The sequence below is a fragment of the Erpetoichthys calabaricus genome, chromosome 10, assembly GCF_900747795.2.
Source record: "Erpetoichthys calabaricus chromosome 10, fErpCal1.3, whole genome shotgun sequence".
NCBI classification, from domain to species: Eukaryota; Metazoa; Chordata; class Cladistia; order Polypteriformes; family Polypteridae; genus Erpetoichthys; species Erpetoichthys calabaricus.
In genome coordinates this window covers 103047637-103069916 of record NC_041403.2, presented here as the reverse complement: position 1 = coordinate 103069916, position 22280 = coordinate 103047637, and the positions used below count along the sequence as shown (strand labels likewise).

The window sequence follows — 22280 nt, the reverse complement described above, 5'->3', positions numbered from 1 at the left end:
TGTTTGGACTCAGGGAAGAGTGGGTTGGAGGGCCCCAAATTGTCTTTTGCCTAGGGTCCCCAGAGTCCCTAGAATCACATTTGTGTATAGTATAATACTAAGTCAGTATACTGTATGTATTTGTTAATAAGGGCTTATGAAAGGGGAAAAACAACTGACTTCATGTTTTGAACACAGCACTTCTGTTAACTATACAGTACAATACATGAATGTGAAGTTTATTGTCTTCCACATTTTCAGTGAACACAACATGTCAGCAACATAGTAAAATAACTATTGTGGTTAATGTATGTTTATTGTGGTTAATGTATGTTTTCTTTTAACACTTGTCACTATACATATCACCGATATACCTGAAGCAATATTCACATATAGAGCCATTTTAATATATATCTTATTTCATTCAGATTTATAGGATACGTATGAGGCAATGTCTGCATACGCTGTTTTTTACTTTCGTACTTTAGTTTTTTTTAACATGATGGAATTGTGGTTAATCCAATAAATTTGTAAAAATGGTGCCAGAATTTGTTACAGTCACAAATATCACATATTAGTGAAGGTGTTTAATTTAGTAATATATTTACAAAATAAATGTAAAATAAAAAATGGGAATAGCCTACCTTAAGATTGGGTGAAAAGCAGAAGAGGAAGGTTTCCCCTGATCCATAGAAACCCCTACTGATTCTCAGTGGAGTTGAACAAAATACTCCAAACACCTGTACATTTCATAAAAGGTGAGTACTAATAAGATTCAGTATAAGAGGACAAGTTTATGATCTTGAGTTTGCACTAAACTTTCAAAAATAGCAACACTGTTTTGCTGTATGGTTCAATATATTAACTTCTAATTCCAAGTTTAAGTTATATTTATTTTACAGCAAAAAATTGTAAAAGTAACTCAAAAAAATTAGAAATTTAAAACTGTTGGATCTGTCAAGTTCATTAATAATGTAATATTTGTTCTCTATAAATTTAACCAAGTGATGGATCTGACCTAGGTTTTCCATCTCACTAACTGGAATTACAGAGCAGCAAATTAAAAAATAATTATTGGATGCATCTGTATTATTGAAAACATTAAAAGTCAGCTAAATGAAACTTGAAAAGTGAATTCTAAGTCAATGGCCTCAATGAAGCAGTTAATTATAGTAAGAAACTTTCACAGGGTATGATAAAGCATTGTAAGCTCAGCTGATATAGAATATAATAGGAGAGGAAATTAGCAATAAGACAGTACTGACCACCAGATCTTTGGCAGCTTTAAACCTATGATAAAACCATCTTGGGCACCCTCATATCATGACCTTCCATGATAAAACCATCTTGGGCATCCTCATATCATGACCTTCTGTTCCCTTTTTTCTTTTTTGAAAGGTTATGATCAGAAGGTCAAAAAATGAAAGTACAACATGTTATTAGTTAAAAATATCAAAGCAGCACCCTGGAGGATAATTACCTGATTATAAGAATCACACATTACTGCTAACATAGAGCAATCAAGAAGGTGTGAAGTCCTATAGAGGTTTCTGAGGCTGAATCCATGGTGTCTGGTACAATAGACTAGAGTCCATGAACTTGTAGTTACTCTCGGTGGAAGATTTGCAAAGATCTACAGTAGGCCAAGAATATGCATATTAGATAATGTTGTTAGCTAGTTGGCTAGATAGACAGAGACATAGAAACTAAAGGAACTATAAGAGAGACAGACAGATAGGGAGATGATTTAGTATACTAAATTGAACTTTATCTTGAAATTAGATAAATCACAAGAATTAGCATCAGACTAAAAATTACAAATTTGAAAAGGAAATGAAGCACCGAAACTGTTACCTGATTAATCTGATCTACAGAAAGGATCTTGCTTTCTTCTGTCAGTATTGGTTCATTAAAATCATTTGTATTGTCTTTGATGAACTGGGTTGCTGTGACTGAGTTAAGGTTCCCAGCATCTGTGCAACACATAGAACTCTTCCTTCTCTCAGTTGTCACTTCTTGATTATCCTTGTCATTTGAGCAGACGTCAGAAACATTTTCATCATTTAGTTTGCTGGCCTGGCAAGCAAATAAAAATAGATAATTTTAGCACTGACTCTTGCTTTGTCTACAACTTGATCGGAGTCCACCTGTGGCAAAATGAATTGATTGAACAGAGTTTAAAAAGTCACAAACCCGTGCATATCAAGCCATGGTACCCAGAAAGCTCTTTGTAGACCTCCACAATAAAACTGTGCTGAGGCATAGATCAGGGCAAGGGTATAAAACTATTTCTAAAGCTTTGAGTGCTCCTAGGAGCACAATGGCCTCAATAATTTTAAAGTGGAAGAAGCTTGGAACCACCAGGACTCTTTCTAGAGCTGGTGATCTAGCCAAACTGATTAACCAGGAAAAAAAGCATTGGTCAGGGAGGTGGCCTACAACACAATGGTTCAGAAGTCGTCTGCTAAGATGAGAGAACCTATCAGGACAACCATCTCAGAGACCACTCAAAAGTAAAAGGCAAATGATTGACTTCTTCTCATTTTCTAAATGGCATTTAAAGGACTCTGAGAACACAAGGAAAAAGATTCTCTGATCTGATGAGACAAATATGGAGATTTTTGAGCAGAACTCCAAGCACTATGGCGAAGACAAGGCACTTCTCATCACCTGCCTAATACCATCCCAACAGTGATGCATGGTGATGGCAACATCATGTTAAGGGGGTTCCTCTCAGCAGCAAGAACAAGGAGACATTTTTAGAACTGAAGGAAGGAAGGATAAATGCAGCCAAATACCTAGAGGTCCTTGAGGAAAACCTGCTCCAGAGTGCATGCGACTTCAGATTGGGGTGACGGTTCATCTTTCAGAAATATACAGCCAAGACAAAAATGGGGGAGCTTCAGGACAAGTCAATAATTGTTTTTGAGAAACCCAGCCAAAGCACAAATTTAAACTGCATGAAACATTTGCGGAGAGACCAGAAGATGGCAGTTTATGTAAGCTTCCCATCTAATCTAATGGAGCTTGACAGGATCTGCCAAGAACAGTAGGATAAACTGTCCAAATACAGGTCCACAAAGATTAACCCGCAAAGATTCAAAGCTGATAAAGGGACTTCTAAAAAGTACTAAATTAAGGGTCTGAATACTTATATAAATGAGAGGTTTCAGTTTTTGAATTTTAATACTTTGCAAACCTTTCTGAAAATCTGTTTTTATTTTGTCATAATAGGTTAAGGGCGGCACGGTGGCGCAATGGGTAGCGCTGCTGCCTTGCAGTTAGGAGACCCGAGTTCGCTTCCTGGGTCCTCCCTGCATGGAGTTTACATGTTCTCCCCGTGTCTGTGTGGGTTTCCTCTGGGTATTCCAGTTTCCTCCCACAGTCCAAAGACGTGCAGGTTAGGTGCATTGGCGATCCTAAATTGTCCCTAGTGTGTGCTTGGTGTGTGAGTGTGTGTGTGCACGCCCTGTGGTGGGCTGGCGCCCTGCCCAGGGTTTATTTCCTGCCTTGTGCCCTGTGTTGGCTGGGATTGGCTCCAGCAGACCCCCGTAACCCTGTAGTTAGGATATAGCGGGTTGGATAATGAATGGATGGATAATAGGTTATTGAGTGTAGATAGATAGAAAAAATGGCAAATTTATAAATTTACAATTAACACAATAAAATGTGCAGAAAGTGAAGTGGTTTAAATACTTTTCTGAATCCACTATAAGTAAGTGTTTCTGGATCATGCTAATAGGCCACCAGAAGTACTCCCGGGTGCAGCATAAAAGGAGCTCTCTGCCACTGCTCCAAGAGTCAGAGTCGGGAGGGAGAGTATGACACTTGCTGGGAACAGTGCAGGCAGAAGAGGAAGACATGGGGGAGAAGAGAAGGCAAAAGCAAAGTGCTTGGTGCTTTTATTGTGCTTATTGTGCTTTGGACTGTGCAGTATGTTGGGCAGGTAGGAAATGATGGAAAACTGCTTCCGAAAATTAAAATAAAAAATGTGTGGGGTTGAACTTGTGTCCTGCATCTGTCTGTGTTTGTTGGGTTTGGGGAGCTGAACACCCCCTATAGGTCACAATCAGAGATGGGTAGTAACGAGTTACATTTACTCCGTTACATTTACTTGAGTAACTTTTTTAAAAAATTGTACTTCTAAGAGTAGTTTTACTGCACCTTACTTTTTACTTTTACTTGAGTACATTTGTGAAGAAGAAACGCTACTCTTACTCCACTACATTGGGCAACACTCGGATCATTACTTTTTTTTCCATTATATACGCTATATTTTTGCCAGAGAGAAGCCGCCATTGGATCTACTGCATGACTGTTTCTCCAATCAGACGTAGCAACAATAATCACATGGCTCCGTTTCACAAATCAGATGTAGCCATGCAGTCACGTGACCACACACAAACTGTGGCGGCATAGCGGCACAAACTCCTCACAGACAGCAGACAGGGAAAGAAAGAATACATGAAAAATGAGAGCCAACTCCTGCTGAAGCTTAACCATCACTTCACTGAGTGAAGAACAAGCACGGTTTAACCAAACATGCACAGACACAGACAGTCAAGGTAAAGTGAGACTTCTTGTACGTGCACAAGCTGCCTTGTTCTAATTATTTTCTATCAACTGTGCTATTTGGAGGACAAGTGAATATGCAGTGTTATACTGTCAGTGTACAGTCAGTAGATCTTGTCACTGTAAGTAGTTTGCAGTGTTCAAACATACATGTTACCTACTGTAGGTATTGGCTTTAAAAGCTTTGTTGTGAAAAACTGAGATTTGGAACTTTGTGTTATTTGTGCATCTTTATTTTGTAAAGATGATATTTATTTTTACTCATTTTTTTATTTTATTATTTGGAAATAGCAGAATTTGCACATTATTTTATGTTTTTGTCTGTCTTTTTAGAACATTTCTAAAAAATAAATCATTTATTATGATCAAACAGTTACTCAGTACTTGAGTAGTCTTTTCACCAAATACTTTTTTACTCTTACTTGAGTAAGTTTTTGGATGACTACTTTTTACTTCTACTTGAGTAATATTATTTTGAAGTAACGCTACTCTTACTTGAGTACAATTTTTGGCTACTCTACCCACCTCTGGTCACAATATATGTACATAAGTGAAAATAAACCACAAGTTGATATTAGTTAATACATGAAAAAAGGGTCTTTATTCTCAGCTGAAAATAGATGCACAGTCTAAACTGGTTTGTTGGCCATATATCTTACTAGGAAGGCCAGTGAGTCTGAATTTACAGTGATTTCTCTTCACTAATGTATTACCAAGGGATGGCCGCCAAGATGGCATAGCAATTAATAAAAAAAAAGATGCAGACTGCGAGAAAGTTAGTTATAGTTTTTGCTAACACCTGTTATTTTGCTATATATTTTTAAATATTTCAGATTTGTGTAGCATTTAAATTATTTTCCTTTTTTGGCATTTTAAAAAGTTTCTAATTACTTAACACTATTTGTTTTCCAGTTAGGCTAAATGAAGCCAAAGGAAGAATAAAAAATCAGCCAGCTCTGAGGCAAAATTGGAACAAAATTTGTATGGACCTCTGTCCCATTATCTCTGTTTGTTTTAAGAATCCATTTATCTCATTTTGAAGTTTTGGGAATTCAGATTTTATCCTGGCAGCATTTAGTGTACAGCAGTAAACAGCAGTGACCATGATACCAGCCCATAACAAACCCCGCTGAAATGCACACTCACACTCGCTACTTTCAAACCAATTTCAGTCACTAATTAACCTAATAACCACACCCATAAGATGTTGGAGAAAAACTCTGCTCAGCTGCATTTTCTATAATTTAAAAGAACGGGCTTGAAATGTTTAAGTCTAACTAAATTTCACTTTATAGAATTTTCTGTCTGCAGAACATTGATGCAATGGTCAGTGCTGCTGCCTGGTTGATACAGCATACCAGGTTCCAATCCTGCATATTTCTACAGTATTGTCTGTGTGAACTTTGTGCACTCTTCTCATGTAAGTACATATTTGTTTTTCCTTGCTACTCCAGTTTTCCTCCCAGTTACCACAGAAGTGCTGGTTAAGTTAACTTGTGATTCTGAACTGGTCCTGTGTGACTGAGAGTATGGGTGTGTGCCTGAATGGGTCCTATGAATAACTGGCACTATGCCCAAGCACAGTTCCTGTCTTGTGCCTGATGCTGCTAGGATAGACTCTAGCCCTGTAAGCCTAAACTGGATTTAGCTGGTTTGAGAATGTTACATATTATGCTATAGTTTACTTTTCTGTGCTATATGTCACATATTTACTTGTAAATGGGTGTACTTGTGACAACATAATTACAAAAAATGAAATATTTCACAATTTTGGATTGCAAAACTTCACTTGTGCCTTTTCATTAAACTAACGATACAGTATGTCAGTTTTTCAAATGATGAAGTTAATGTAGCAAAGTTTACAGAACAAAACAGTTGGACCTTTGGCTTTGAAATACTAAAGTCTAACAACCCTGCATTTTGTAGTTAAACATTTTGGAGCACTGAACATTAGAAAAGCTTACATACAGATTTTATTTTTATACATATTCACAAGTTAGATTTTTAATTTGCTTCACAAGCTAAAGCACTCTGGTGATTATGAAATATTTGAAATCGCTGAGAGGTAAATGACTTGGCAACATTTACTGTTTACATACACACATGGACAGGTGTGTGATTTCTGTTTGCTAAACAAAGAATAAAGACACTGTTTTTCTTTCTTGAAAAAGGTCAGAAGGCACAGCCCATCAAAAACTGTGAAAAGAAGAATCACATTTCATATACAATCTGACTACAGATATATAGACTGTATAATTGCCAGTAATTATATCAATGTAACACACCATGAAAAGCTATATATATACTGTTGTGGCACCCGGCTGGGGTTCATGCCAGGCCGGGATGCCCAGGAGGACCAGAGGAGGGCTTGTGCCTCCTCCAGAACACGAGGGTTGCTTTGGGGGCCATGGGTACAGAGCATGGAAGCTCTACCCTGTAGGGGCCCGTGGCCACCGCCAGGGGGCGCCCCAATGCCTTGGGAGCCGTGGACCTCAGCACTTCCGCCACACCTGGAAGTGCTGGGGGGAAGAGGAGCAGGGACACCCAGAGTCCTTCCGGTTGCGCAGCCGGCACTTCCGCCACACAGGGGAGTGTCGGCGGAAGAGTGTCGGGAAGCACCTGGAGCCCATCCGGGGTGTATAAAAGGGGCCGCCTCCCTCCAGTCAATGGAAAGATTCGGGTGGAAGTAGGACGGAGCTCAGAGGAGAGGAGTGGAGGCAGACCAGAGACTGAAGGCATTGTGTTGTGTGGCCAAGAACTTAAGGGGTGATTGGTGCTGCGGCACTGGGTATTGTGCACTTGAACCTTGTACATAATGTATAATAAATGTGTGTGTGGTGAAACCATCTTGTCTACCTGTCGGTGTCCAGACTGTTCCCCACACTGTATATATATATATATATATATATTTGTGTGTGTGTGTGTGTCTGTGTGTATTTTGGAAGGACAAGGGGAGAAAGTATGCACAGAGTAGCGTCTCCCCTGGAACGCTAGATGGCAGACCCCCTGGGTTGCAGCAGTGCACGGGTTTCCAACAGTGCATCATGGGAATTGGAGTTCTTTGGTCATCCCTGTTGGGATCCATGGGTGCTGCCAGGGGGTGCTGCGGGGACTAACAAGCCCTACTTAGTACAGCTCCGCATTACCTGGAACTGCTCTTGGGCCAAGCCTTTGGGACAATGGAAGTATTTCCAGGGATCACTTAAAAGGAGCTTCCTGCCACAGCTCCGAGACCGAAAGTTGGGAGGGAGGAGGATGAAGCTTGCGTGAAGAGCGGAGGAGGCAGTGATTGAGAGAGGGAGACAGAAAGAGAAAGACAAAGAATTGCTGTGCGCTGCTTGTGTCTTGTGTCGTGGTTGCAGTGTGGGAAACACTTTCTACAAGAGTTTACCACAATAAAACTCCTTCATTCATTTTATACTTGTGTGCAAGCCTTTGTGTCAGGTGTTTGAGGAGCTGGAGCACCCCCTGGCGTCCACTATCTCTCTCTCTCTCTCTCTCTGTCTCCAGTGTTGCCTTAGCAGTATATTTGGGACCACTGTCATGTTGTAGGATGAAGCACCCTCCAATGAGTTTGAGATTATTTAATGGAATGTGAGCAAATAAAGGTGTTACTATACACCTCAGAATTCATTGTGTCACTGCCGTCAGCAGTTCCATCATCTATGAAGATAAGTGTGCCAATACTTGTGGCATCCATAATTGCCCAAGCCATAACACCCACATCAGCATGTTTAACAGATGAGGTGGACTGCTTTGTGTCTTGAGCAGTTCCTTCTCATCTTGACACTTTGCTCTTGACATCACTCTGATACAGGTTCATCTTTGTCTTGTCTGTCCACAAGACCTTTCTCAGAATTCTGAAGTCTCTTGTAAGCACTTTTTCACAAACTGTAATCTAGCCATCTAGTTTTTATGGCTAACCAGTGGTTTTCATTTTGCAGTGTGGCCTCTGTATTTCAGTTTATGACACCTTCTGTGCATAGCAGTCTTTAACACATCCATATCTGCCTCCTGAAGACTGTTTCTGATCTGTCAGACAGGCATTTGGGACTTTTTCTTTACCATAGTGAAGATTGTTCTGTCATCAGCAGTGGAGGTCCTCCTTGGTCTACCAGTCCCTTTGCAACTACTGAGCTCACGAGTGTGTTCTTTTTTCTTAATGTTATTCCAGACGGTGCGAAATGTATGCAAATAACCTTAAATTAAAGTCTGCAATGTGCACTTTAATAAAGTCTGAATTGTCAGTCAGTCAGTCATTATCCAACCCGCTATATCCTAACACAGGGTCACGGGTGTCTGCTGGAGCCAATCCCAGCCAACACAGGGCACAAGGCAGGAACAAATCCCTCGGGCAGGGCACCAACCCACCGCAGGGCACACACACCCACACACCAAGTCTTAATTGTTTGATGTGTAAATTAAAGCTGTGGAGCAGAGGGGTAAATCAAGGTAAAATGTGTCTTTGTCTCCTCTTTCACAAAGAGCAAACCATTATGGAGAGCAGGAGCTGAGCTATAAGGCACCTTAGTGGCAAGTACTGTACAATAGCAATAGTAATGTTGCTAATAACAACAAGACACTAGGAATAAAGGGCACTATGACTCAATACTGTAAAAGAAATTCCACTGATTGTAACTCCTGAGACACCAATACAAATCAGACCAGTGGGTGGTGGTGGGGTGGGGAGATGGGGGAATGAGGCAGGAGAGGTACCCAAGGACCCAACACATCATGCACATACACATTATACAAGTTTTGAGTGTAGGCCTGCTTTTTAAAGTCAGTTTGGTGATCAGGACTTCACAGATACCTGGGCACATGGGAGAGCTCCAGAAGGACAGCTTTAGTAGTTAACGAGACCATTCCTAATCTTTGGACTTCCCCCTTAAGTACTACCTGGTCAGGGCTAAAAAGCCCATTCTCAGGGGGACCCCATGGCTCAGGGGTACTTGGAGCCCAGATAATAAGGGCTGGTAATAGCATGACTGGTGGGAAGAAGAGAGGAGTAAGTAGAAAGGGTATATGGAATAAGCAGGAGAAGAATAATCCTGGTGGGTAAGTGTGAAAGACATCCCATATGGTGATGGAGTATTCCCCCAGGTCTGTAGGCTGATTGTTTTCACTTGTGTCTTCACTACCCTGCACCAATCTGTTTATTCTTCATTTTATTATGTCATCTTTAGATCAGCTCAAAAATGCTTCCTACAGACAGCAATAGCCTAGCATGTTTATAAATGGATACATCTAAGATAATATCACAGAGGAAAAACAATTATGCAACAGTATAATCTATAACTATTACAATAAACATTTATTGTCACACTAAGCATTATCTTACTAATTGTTTTCCAGTATATAAAGCATATACAAAGTAACAGCTATTTCACAGTAATTGATAGATCAGCCGATATTCAAGAAAACAAGATACAAAAATTTGATGAGAGCAGACAATTGAGTTGGACATACTGTAGCTTCTGATATGTTCACTAAATCAAAATCTTATGTTTGACTTTAGAAACACTGGATTATTGAAAAAGTCAGCAAAATGTAACTTTAACTAGCTTGCATCAGTGCTCCCAAGTTATTTTTAGGGCAAAGCAATCACTGTCTTTCACCATTCTTACTTTAACATGTCTGTTAGTTTTCCTTGTCATTTCAGGCTGCTCATATTCCACACCTTTACAATTCCCTTACAGCTCATACCATACAGTCCTGGAATAAACTTAGTCAGTCTTCTGTGGACCAAACCTGCACAAACCATTCCTAGTTGTGGTGTCATAAATATGCTGTACAATTAGAACATAACCAACTTAATACTGAGAGCAATGTAATCCCAAATTCTACTAGCTTTTTAAATCACATTTTTCCATACTAACTTATTGCAGTCAGTGATTTATCCTCAAACAATCCCCAGTCCATATCATTTGCTGTAATTTCCAGCTTTAAACTCCCCATTCTATAATTATACTAATAGTGCTCCCTTCATATATGTAAAACGTTACAGTTTCATAATATATTTACTTTCAAATCCAATTAAATTCATTTCAGGGTCACGAGTTGGCATAAGGCAGCAACCAACCCTGGGTACCTTTCTATCTCCAAACTGTACATCTATTGATGTCATTTTCTCCTTCCACACATCAGACTTCTACCCAGTTCCATTTGTGGTCATTTCGCTGACTTTAAAATGTCTACAGTATTAATTCATTTTATTTGGGGGCATATTCCAGGGATGCAAGTAAGGATACTTAAATCACGCATTGGCATATAGATATCAAGACACATCTTTTGGCATACAACTATTTAACTAATTCAAATGCTGAACTTACAGAAAAATATACATATGCTTCAGTAATTTTAAAAGCAGCTGATCCTGACTGTGACCTAAGGGAAAATTACACCTTCTATATTTATGTGCACATAGTGTTGCAATAACTCTAGTGCTGCCAAAGAATTTGTAACTATTTTCTTTTTTTATAACTAGAAAAGAAAAAGTTAAATCTATATTTGTCACTTTCATGTCTGATCCAAAGAAATATAAGTTGCAACAATTGTATGGGTTCTTTCTCAGCAGAACTGACTTACTTCTGAAAAATACAGATATATGAAAAAGTTTTGGAACCCCTCTCAGCCTGCATAATAATTTACTTTCAACAAGAAAGATAACAGTGGTATGTCTTTCATTTCCTAGGAACATCTGAGTACTGGGGTGTTTTCCGAACAAAGATTTTTAGTGAAGCAGTATTTAGTTGTATGAAATTAAATCAAATGTGAAAAACTGGCCGTGCAAAAATGTGGGTCCCCTTGTAATTTTACTGATTTGAATGCATGTAACTGCTCAATACTGATTACTTGCAACACCAAATTGGTTGGATTAGCTCATTAAGCCTTAAACTTCATAGACAGGTGTGTCCAATCATGAGAAAAGGTATTTAAGGTGGTCAATTGCAAGTTCTGCCTCCCTTTGACTCTCCTCTGAAGAGTGACAGCATGGGATCCTCAAAGCAACTCTCAAAAGATCTGAAAACAAAGATTGTTCAGTATCATGGTTTAGGGGAAGGCTACAAAAAGCTATCTCAGAGGTTTAATCTGTCATTTTCAACTGTAAGGAATGTAAACCCAGGTCTGGCAGGCCAAGAAAAATACAGGAGCGGCATATGTGCAGGTTTGTGAGAATGGTTACAGACAACCCACAGATCACCTCCATAGACCTGCAAGAACATCTTGCTGCAGATGGTGTATCTGTACATCGTTCTACAATTCACTGCAATTTGCACAAAGAATATCTGTATGGCAGGGTGATGAAAAAGAAGCCCTTTCTGCACTCACACCACAAACAGAGTTGCTTGTTGTATGCAAATGCTCATTTAGACAAGCCAGATTCATTTTGGAACAAAGTGCTTTAGACTGATGAGACAAAAATTGAGTTATTTGGTCATAACAAAAAGCAATTTGCATGGCGGAAGAACACCGCATTCCAAGAAAAACACCTGCTATCTACTGTCAAATTTGGTGGAGGTCCCATCACGCTGTGGGGCTGTGTGGCTAGTTCAGGGACTGGGGCCCTTGTTAAAGTCAAGTGTTGGATGAATTCAACCCAATATCAACAAATTCTTCAGGATAATATTCAAGCATCAGTCACAAAATTGAAGTTATGCAGGTGTTGGATATTCCAACAAGACAGTGACCCAAAACACAGTTCAAAATCTACAAAGGCATTCATGCTGAGGGAGTACAATGTTCTGGAATGGCCGTCACAGTCCCCTGACTTGAATATCATCGAAAATCTATGGGATGATTTGAAGCAGGCTGTCCATGCTCAGCAGCCATCAAATTTAACTAAACTGGAGAGATTTTGTATGGAAGAATGGTCAAAAATACCTCCATCCAGAATCCAGACACTCATCAAAGGCTATAGGAGGCGTCTAGAGGCTGTTATATTTGCAAAAGGAGGCTCAACTAAGTATTGATGTAATATCTCTGTTGGGGTGCCTAAATTTATGCACCTGTCTAATTTTGTTATGATGCATATTGCATATTTTCTGTTAATCCAATAAACTTAATGTCACTGCTGAAATACAACTGTTTCCATAAGGCATGTCATATATTATAAGGAAGTTGCTACTTTGAAAGGTCAGTCAATGATAAACAAAAATCCAAAGAATTAAGAGGGATTCCGAAACTTTTTCATATGACTGTAAAGTGGGAAACTAAACACCTTCTCAGGTTAGTCTAAAAAAATATGCAAAGGTTCCAAAATATGACACTTCTATTACAATCCCCAGCCAGATGGATTGTTTACCTGTGGTTAATTGCTAGGCCAAGTTTCATTTTCTCCTTACATGGTATTTTTACCAATAAAATAGTGCACAAAAATATGAATTTTATTTATTTGCTAATGACAGCACTCTATTTTACTTAAGAAAACTGTACTACTTCTCTTCAATTATGTCACAGATTAACTGCTTTACTGAGGTGAATAACCGGATAAGTGAGAATCTGTAATTCTATAGGAAGACAATACTAGAAACTCTCCGTTCCAATGGTTTTTGAGATTTTGCTTAAGTAAATCTATTTGAATTGTTAGCTGTTGTCTTTGACATTATTTTAACTACACCAGCTTTCTGTACCTTGGGAAATTTGCAAAACTAGTATGGATTCTTAATTATTGAAAAGTTATTTCAGTAATTTGTACCGAGCCAAATTGACTTGTGTAATCTTCCATCAATAATAATAATAATAATACATTAACTGAATGGCTATTCAAATTTTTTATTTAATAAATATGACATCATGGACTCCCTGTGTCTGCGTGGGTTTCCTCCCACAGTCCAAAAACATGCAGGTTAGGTGCATTGGCGTTTCTAAATTGTCCCTAGTGTCTGCTTGGTGTGTGTGTGCGTGTGTGCCCTGTGGTGGGCTGGCGTCGTGCCTGGGGTTTGTTTCCTGCCTTGCACCCTGTGCTGGCTAGGATTGGCTCCAGCAGACCCCCATGACCCTGTAGTTAGGATATAGTGGGTTGGATAATGGATGGATGGATGGACATCATAGATCATTACTAGGGCTACAATCACAGCCATATACTTTCAGTTCAGTTTATAGTATAATAATCTGCTGTTGACATATACATTTATACATACAGTATCTTAACATCCTTAATGCGTACACTTCAGCGCAAACATTGTGATCACAACATGAAGGTCTTCAAGATCAAATCCAAGTACAGTAGAAGTCTTTAGCTACATAAATTTATTGGGTCGTTACTGTCAAGAGCACAGAGTACTGTGTAATTCTTACAAGATTAGTCATTAGATTAGAATTAGCAGAGAAGCACATATTGTTTTGCAGTGAGTGTAATCTTTTTTCAAATATGTGAAAAGCTGGTTTTAATACAAGGTTGTAAAATTCAGCGAATAAGCAGACTGAATATTCAGATGTCGATAAAAATTTTTCAGGTAAGGGAGGAAACATTTGTAAGGTAAAGCTGTTATAGTGAGAAATCACAGTGCTGGAGCATGGCAACATCTTATATATAAACGTCTACGTGTGGAAGTGTGTGTGTCTGTCCAGCCTGGAAGTGAGAGGTGGAGTCGGGGTAAGGGCTCCACCTCCGAGGAAACAGAAAACTCGCTTAGCCGCTAATAACACAAGCGAGGTGAGCACATCAGCAAAACGAAACCTCTGAAGAAAGACAAAGTCACTTATCCGCTAATATTGGCAAACCGGTATCCCTTTTGCTTTTCCTTCCACCGCTAATGCACAAGTGATGCAAGCACGTCTGCAAAAATGAATCATCCTAGGAGAGAGATGCCCAGAGTAGTTCCCTTCAATTACCTGACATCTCCACATTTCAATTTTTTTTCTGCCAATTTCAATAGTTTCTAAGATCCCGGGCTTTTTATAGCACAGGCTTACACAGCTAGTATTGTATAAAACTCCAAATTCTGGACTGATGTACCTGACAATGTTAAAAATGCCCATATATCTATGAATTTAAATCAAAGCTATCAAGGCTTAAAATCCATTGCGTCATACCTTGGTCCTGTCAGAACTGAATGTAAAATTGTTAGTGTTAATTTTTAACTGTTGTGGTAATCTTTGTTACTGTCTTTTACAAAATCCTTCCATTTTTCTCTTTGTGTTTTGTTAAGACACTTAGCGTAATTTCCATTTTCTTGAGGTTATTTTTTATGTGCACTGGAATATACACTAAGGCGGATATGTTATAACCAGTGTCTGGCTCAATACTGAATTTTTCTCATATTGCAGAAAAACTATGGATGGTACTTATGAAGTTAGCACTTTTGTCAAATAGTAGCAGGGCTGAGGTTCAAATCACAAGTTCTTATCGTTTATGTGAGTGTGCAGCTTCTCTCAGTGTCTGTGTGTATGTTTTCTCTGTAGGCTATTAAAAGTTTTTTTTCGCAGATCCCAAGGATTTTTCTTTTCTTTCATTGCCATCTCTAGAAAGTCCTGTTGTGTGACTGAATTTGCCTTGAAATGAACTGGCTGGCAAAGCCAAAACCCAGGTCTGCTCAGAGCCACGTGGGCTTGCATTTATTTTCATTACAAATCTGTTCAAGTGAACTCCACATCATAATTAAAGTGGATATGGTAAACATTATTGCATATCGTATTAATTAATTAATTTTACCTAGGAAAAAAATCCATCCAACCGTTAACAAGCCCTGTTGATATGGGTCATTAAACTTTTCTCTGCACCGCTACTCACAGCATAAAACACTTATTTCTTATGTTCAGTAATTCAAACGTGATAGATAGATAGATAGATAGATAGATAGATAGATAGATAGATAGATAGATAGATAGATAGATAGATAGATAGATAGATAGATAGATAGATAGATAGAAATGCGCGTCTGTTCGAGAGCCCTTACCACCCGACTGTAGCGCACTTTCCGCCTGTGCCACGGGAACTTGGATTGCATGGCTGCTGCGCTCTGCGCTGTCTCTCCGCTTTTAATAGCCGCTCTCGCGCAGGGAGCTCCTCCCGTCGGGTTGACACCGCACTGGTTCTCTTTGGACAAGCGTGTTTACGGTACTTGTGAACAGTGATTGACCAAAACGGAGATGAAATGTGCATGATGGTCGGAGCAAGAAACACATTAAGACCTGCAAATGTCAAAAAATAACCTCGAAATCCCGCTAAAGTACCGGCGATAAGAAGTGACTGAAGCAGGGAAAAAGTCCCGAATTCTATTAAGCTAAAGTTGAGAACTTATTCGCCTGTCAGCTACTTATTCCGATTTTCCGTTCCACCTACATTTCTCATATTTAGCCAGAAGATGTCGCTAAAAACCTACTCTTCAATGTGTAGTTTTTACAATCTGTAAATTGTTACTTGTGCATCAATTGCTATCACCTTACCTATTCTTTTGTATACCGTCTCACAGTACAGACGTTAGAATATGAAAATACATGTGTTCCACTACAAATATGCTGAATTAAAAGAAATGTAACTGTGGACTGTTTTACTTTTGGCCCTCTGAACATGGCACGTGTAAACATTTGGCCAAATGGCACATTACATGTTACTATATTGCAAGAGAATCATTTATTATTCTCACAATACTGACACTGTAATATAAAAATACATGTGCTCCACCATAAATATGCTGAATCACAATAATTTTATTGTGGATTTTTTTATATTTGGTCCCTTGAACATGATACCTGTTAACATTTGGCCAGATATCACTCCACATTCTACTATATTGCAAGGAACCTTTCTATTGTGTTGTATACCATCTTACATGTATGGCACTGGAATATGAACATACCTGTGTTCCACTACAAAACTGCCGAATTACAGGAAATTTGACTGTAGAATGTTTTATTTGAGGCCCCTTGAATATGGCACTTGCAAACATTTGATCAAATTACTCTCCACATTCTGCTATATTGCAAGGGTCTTTCTATTGTGTGTTACACCATTTCAAAATAATGACACTGGAATATTAAAATACATGTGTTCCACTGTACACATTATGAATTACAAGAAATTCTACTGTAGATTTTTATATATATATATATTCAGCCCCTTTAACATTGTACATGTTAACATTTGGCCAAATATCCCACCTCATTCTGCTATATTGCAAGGGACATTTCTATTGTGGTGTACACCATCTCACAATTATGGCACTGGAATGTGAAAATACCTGTATTACATTACAAAGATGCTGACTTACATGGAAGTTTACTGTAGAATTTCTTGTTTGCGGTGCCTTTATCATGTCACTTGTAAATATTTGACGAAATGGCACTCCACATTCTGCTATCTTGCATGGGAATGATTTATTGTACTGTATGCCATCTCACAATAAAGACATGGGATAAAGAAAATACCTTTGTTGCACTACAAATATGCTAAAAAACAGGTAATTTTACTGTGGGATCTTTCACCATAAACATGGCATGTGTGTACCTATAACTAACCAACGCACCACTTTCTTTTCTATTTCAAGGGACTTTTCTTTTGTACAACTTCTCACAATACTGACACTGGAATATGAGAATGCCTGTCTTGCAGTACAAATATGCTGAAATACAGGAGATTTTACTGTGGGGTTTCTTCTTTACGCCCCTTGAACATGGCACTTGTAAACATCTCACCAAATGACGCACCACATTTTGCTATATTGCAATTAAATTTTAATGAACAACATTTTTTCCTAGACAGAGTATGTAGGTGAAAATGTTTTCCAAGGTGGTCCAAGAAAATTACAAGGCAAAACATAAATGAGAAATAAACAATATCAGAATTAATATGCGAAATACCAAATGTAACAACAACGACAGCAACGAAAAACAAACAAATGTACAGTACAGTTACACAATCAGATTTACAAGTAATAGTACAAGGTGAGTTTATAAGATGAGTAGAACCCCTAATTCAGAATTGATTTGTAAGTCTTTGATGATTATAATGAAAAATCAAATTCAAAATCTAAAACACTTGGTGAGATGTAAGGGTCCTCACCTTTGTGGCTTGAACTTCTTCTTCTTTCAGCTGCTCCCGTTAAGAGGTTGCCACAGTGGATCATCTTCTTTCATATCTTTCTGTCCTCTGCATCTTATTCTGTTACACCCATCACCTGCATGTCCTCTCTCACCACATCCATAAACCTTCTCTTGGGCCTTCCTCTTTTCCTCTTCCCTGGCAGCTCTATCCTTAGCATCCTTCTCCCAATATACCCAGCATCTCTCCTCTGCACATGTCCAAAACAATGTAATCTCGCCTCTCTGACTTTGACTCCCAACCGTCCAACTTGAGCTGACCCTCTAATGTACTCATTTCTAATCCTATCTATCCTCGTTACACCCAAAGCAAATCTTAGTATCATTAACTTTAACTCTTTGTGGCTTGAACAAGAAATTCTAAAACTGTGTTCAGAACTTTCGACTGTCGATATTGAATATTGTTCATGTCAGCATGTAACGCTATTGCCCCAATAGTCCTGTTCTTGTGCTTCTTGAAGACTGTTGGGGCTGTTCTTTTAACATCATGAACATGTGCATCAGGGAAATGAGACACAAAAATTTAGCAGTTAAGTAATAGAAAGCTCAGGTGGTGCAAAATTGAATCTCCAATAATGAGTACATCAAAACCATCCACAGGCATGGTTGGGAGGAAGAGAGGATCAAAACAGTTTTGAGTAGGGACGGCTGGTTGACAAATTGGAGGTGACTTCAGCACCCAGTTAGGTTGCTGAAACTCTCAGATTCCATCATCGTCAGATTATTGAGTGGGATCAGGAGTAAAGCTGACTCAGCATGAGGTATGAGTGGCACAGCACAGAGTTAATGTTGCAGATTCTATGCCAGCTACTGAGGAAGCTTCCTCTAGCAGCAAGCTTTCTGTTCCTTGGTATACAATTGTCTAGCTAGGAGATGCCTAATCTGTCTCTGAAGGGAGTTGAGTTCAACTACAATATAATGCAGGTCATAACCTGTCATCCTCAAATCAACTGAAGTCAATGGGATTATAAAATGCAGTAGATACATAACCTCCTTCGATCCACAGTTTCTTCAAGGAAGATTTGCATGACATCAGTGAAAACAAAGGCACAATGAAATACAATGTCATCTTTTTCATCACAATCAAAAATGTTTTCCAATTAATTGAGTTTTTCTAATGCTGCATCTGTTTCCAAGGACAGTGAGCACGGTGGATGGACAGTAAAGTGAGATAATGCCATATTTTCTATAACCTTGTGCTCCAGTGCTCAGTGTGATGATGCTGGAGGTGTTGCAGCCCATCCGAACTGACTGGGGCCTCTCTGTCAAGAAGTCCAGGATCCAATTGCAGAGGGTGGTGTTCAGGCCCAACCTGCTCAGTTTTACAACCAGCTTTTGAGGGATGATTGTGTTGAAGTATCCTGACATATGTATCTTTTTTATCCAGATGTGTCAGGGAGAGGTGAAGGACAGAGCATATGGCATCCTCAGTTGATCTGTTTGAGCGGTATGCAAAATGAAGAGGGTCAAGGGAAGCAGGGAGATTCGTCTTTATGTGTGACATGACTAACCTTTCAAAGCACTTCATGATGATTGGCGTGAGTGCAACTGGTCAGTATTCATTCAAGCATGTCACTTCTTTGGCACTGGTATGATGGTGGTCGACTTGAAACATGCTGGGACTGACGACTGACTCAGAGATGTGTTGAAGATGTCTGTGAGGACACCAGCCATTTGACTGGCGCATTCTTTGAGCACACGGCCAGGTATGTTGTCAGGTCTTGCAGCCTTGTGTGGATTGACTCTGGATAGAGTCCTCCTCGCATCAATTGTGGAGAGACAGAGTACCAGGTCAGTGGAGGGAGTTATTTCTTTTCTTGCAGGCTCTTTGTTCTGCACCTCAAACCGTGCAAAGAAGTTGTTCAGCTCATCCGGTAGGGAGGCATCACCATCACTGCTATGTGGGTTGGGCTTGTAGTTTGTAATTGTCTGAATGCCCTGCCACATACGACGTGTGTCTCAGATGCTGCTGAAGTGTTTGTTAATCCTCTGTGCATAGGCCCACTTAGCTCTCCTCATAGTGTGAGACAGGTTGGCTCTGGCCACCCTGAGGGAGGCCTTGTCTCCAGATCTGAAGGCTGCATTTCTGATTTTGAGCAGCGTGTGCACTTCTCTCTTCATCCAGGGCTTTTGGTTGGCTCTCGTGGTAACATCCTTGGTAACAGTAACATCCTCTATGCATTTGGAGATGTAGCCAGTCACAGAGTCTGTGTATTCCTCCAGATTGATGGAGTCATCATCCATAGCAGCCTCTCTGAAAATGTCCCAGTCTGTCAATTCAAAGCAGTCTTGGAGAGCTAAAACAGCACCAACCTGCCACACTCTGATGTTCTTGCGGGCTGGTTTAGTGCGCTTCAGCAGGGATTTGTATGCAGGAACCATAAACTCACTGATATGGTCTGAGTAGCTATTTTCACATTCTGGAAGAATTTTGGGAGAACTGACTTCAAGTTGGCATGATTGAAGTCTCCAGCAATAATGAAAAATGCCTTGGGGTGCGTCGTTTGCAGTTTGCTGATGGTCTCATGGAGTTCCGCTAGCGCCTGGTTAACATTTGCGCTAGGCGGGAGGTAGATGGCAACCACCAGCACACAACTGTATTCCCTCAGCAGGTAGAAAGGCCGGCACCTTACCGATAAAAAATCTATCAACAGGGAACAGTGTCACGCGACTGCAGCAGCATTCATACACCACTCTCTGTTCACATAGACACACAGCTCCCCCGCACCACACCCCCTGGGTCTTACCGGACAAAGAGGTGTCTTTGTCCACTCGGAAGATGGTCAGTCCATCTAGCTGGATGGCCGAGCCTTCAATATATATCATTATTTTTTCATTCTCTTTTTTTTTGGTTGGGTTTTGACAGTGTTGTGGATATTCATTTTGAAAACATAACGCACTGCAACGTATACACTTAACTATTGTTAAACCTGGATGAATACATTCATTATGAATATTATCAGTGTTATATTTATAATATTGAATTCACTTTCAAAAACATTATCAGCTGAATTTATTTAGTTGAATGATACACACAACAATTTCTATTTAAACATTCTTAAGAATGAAAAGTTTCACCTTTCTCCAAGAACCTGCAGGGTTCGTGACAGTGCTGTTGCCTGTAACTCTGGACAGTTGGTACTCTAAACCATTGTGTCAATGGCTGTGATCAGAAGTGTAAAAATTCTCCATTAACAAATTGCCAGTATGATTTTCTTCACATCCCCTAGCAGAGTTGGCATTAACTGTTAAAAATGATTCAAGGAGAACTTTAATAAATTAATGCCACACATTGTAAATTCTTCCACTAGTGAATAAAGTTATTTGCAATTAGGTCTAACTGTAACAAGTACCATGTTCAATGGGCCACAAATAAAACATTCCACAGTAAATTTCCTATAATACAGGACTTTTGTAGTGCTTTATACGTATTTTCTTATTACAGTGTTATTATTGTGAGATAACATACATCACAATAGATAATGCCCCTGCAATACAGCAAAATGTGGTGTGTCATTTGGTCAAATGTTCACAAGTGCCATGTTCATTGAGCCGTAAATGAGAAATTCCACAGTAAAATTTCCTGTAATTCAGCACATTCACAGTGCAAGATAAGTATTTTCATATTCCAGTTCCATTATTGTGCGATAGTGTACAAAAGAATATATATTTACCTTGCAACATAGCAGAATGTGGTGTGTCATTTGGTCAGATGTTCACAAAAATACAGTCAAATTTCTTATGATTCAGCATATTTGTAGTGGAGGACATGTATTATCATGCTCCATTTCAGTATTTGGAGATGGTGCAGAATGAAATAGATTTGTCCATCATGTTCAAGGAGCCAAAAAATAAAAAAATCCGGAGCAAACATTTTTTGTAATTCAGAATGTGTGCAGTAAAGCATATGTATTTTCATATTCAAAATTCATTTTGTGTGATAATGTACAGCTCAATGAAAAGTTCCTTCCAATGTAGCAAAATGTTGTGTGTCACTTGGTCAAATGTTTACAAGTGCCATGTTCAAGGGTCCACAAATAAAACGTCCCACAGTAAAATTTCCTGTAATTCAGCAGTTTTGTAGTGGAACACAGGTATTTTCATATTCCAGTACTTTAATTGTTAGATGGGATACAGCACAATAGAAAGGTTCCTTGCAATATAATAGAATGTGGTGTGATATTTGGCCAAATGTTAACAGGTATCATGTTCCAGGGACCAAATATAAAAAAATCCACAGTAAAATCTCTTATGATTCAGCATATTTGTAGTGGTGCACGTGTATTTTTATATTGCAGTGTCAGTATTGTGAAACAGTATACAAAATAATAGATGATTCCCTTTCAGTATAATAGATGTTGTGTGTCATTTGGCCAAATATTTACATGTGCCATGTCCTGAGGGCCAAAAGTAAAACAGTCCACAATTAAATTTTTTTTAATTCAGCATATTTGTTTGGAAAAGTAGGTATAGAAAATGGATAGATATACCAGTAAGGAATAGATTTTTTTTAATTCAGCATATTTATAGTGGAACACATGTATTTTTCTATTCCAGTATTGTGAGACAGTATACAAAAGAATAGTTAAGGTGATAGCAATTGATGCATACAATTGATGTGTACAAAAGAATACATGAAAATTCAATTAATGTGAGGCTGCTCCAAGGAGGCCCTTAAATAAGTT

General features: G+C 39.0%; 1 protein-coding gene across 2 annotated transcripts in view; it reads right to left on the bottom strand.

Annotated features, from left to right (window-relative positions):
- LOC114659277 (TLD domain-containing protein 2-like) overlaps window positions 1-15538 on the bottom strand; it is a 32088-nt gene extending 16550 nt beyond the window's left edge. Inside the window, exons 1-4 of one of the 2 annotated variants that reach the window (XM_028811672.2) lie at window positions 15453-15538; window positions 1834-2055; window positions 1460-1612; window positions 624-719 (exon numbers count right to left, since the gene is read on the bottom strand). In XM_028811672.2, coding sequence (XP_028667505.2) covers window positions 624-719; window positions 1460-1612; window positions 1834-2055; window positions 15453-15503 — 522 coding nt within the window. In that variant the 5' untranslated portion in view covers window positions 15504-15538. The remainder of the gene's footprint in view (window positions 1-623; window positions 720-1459; window positions 1613-1833; window positions 2056-15452) is intronic. The other variant, XM_051932872.1, reaches the window with a different exon arrangement.
- Between the last annotated feature and the right edge of the window lie 6742 nt (window positions 15539-22280).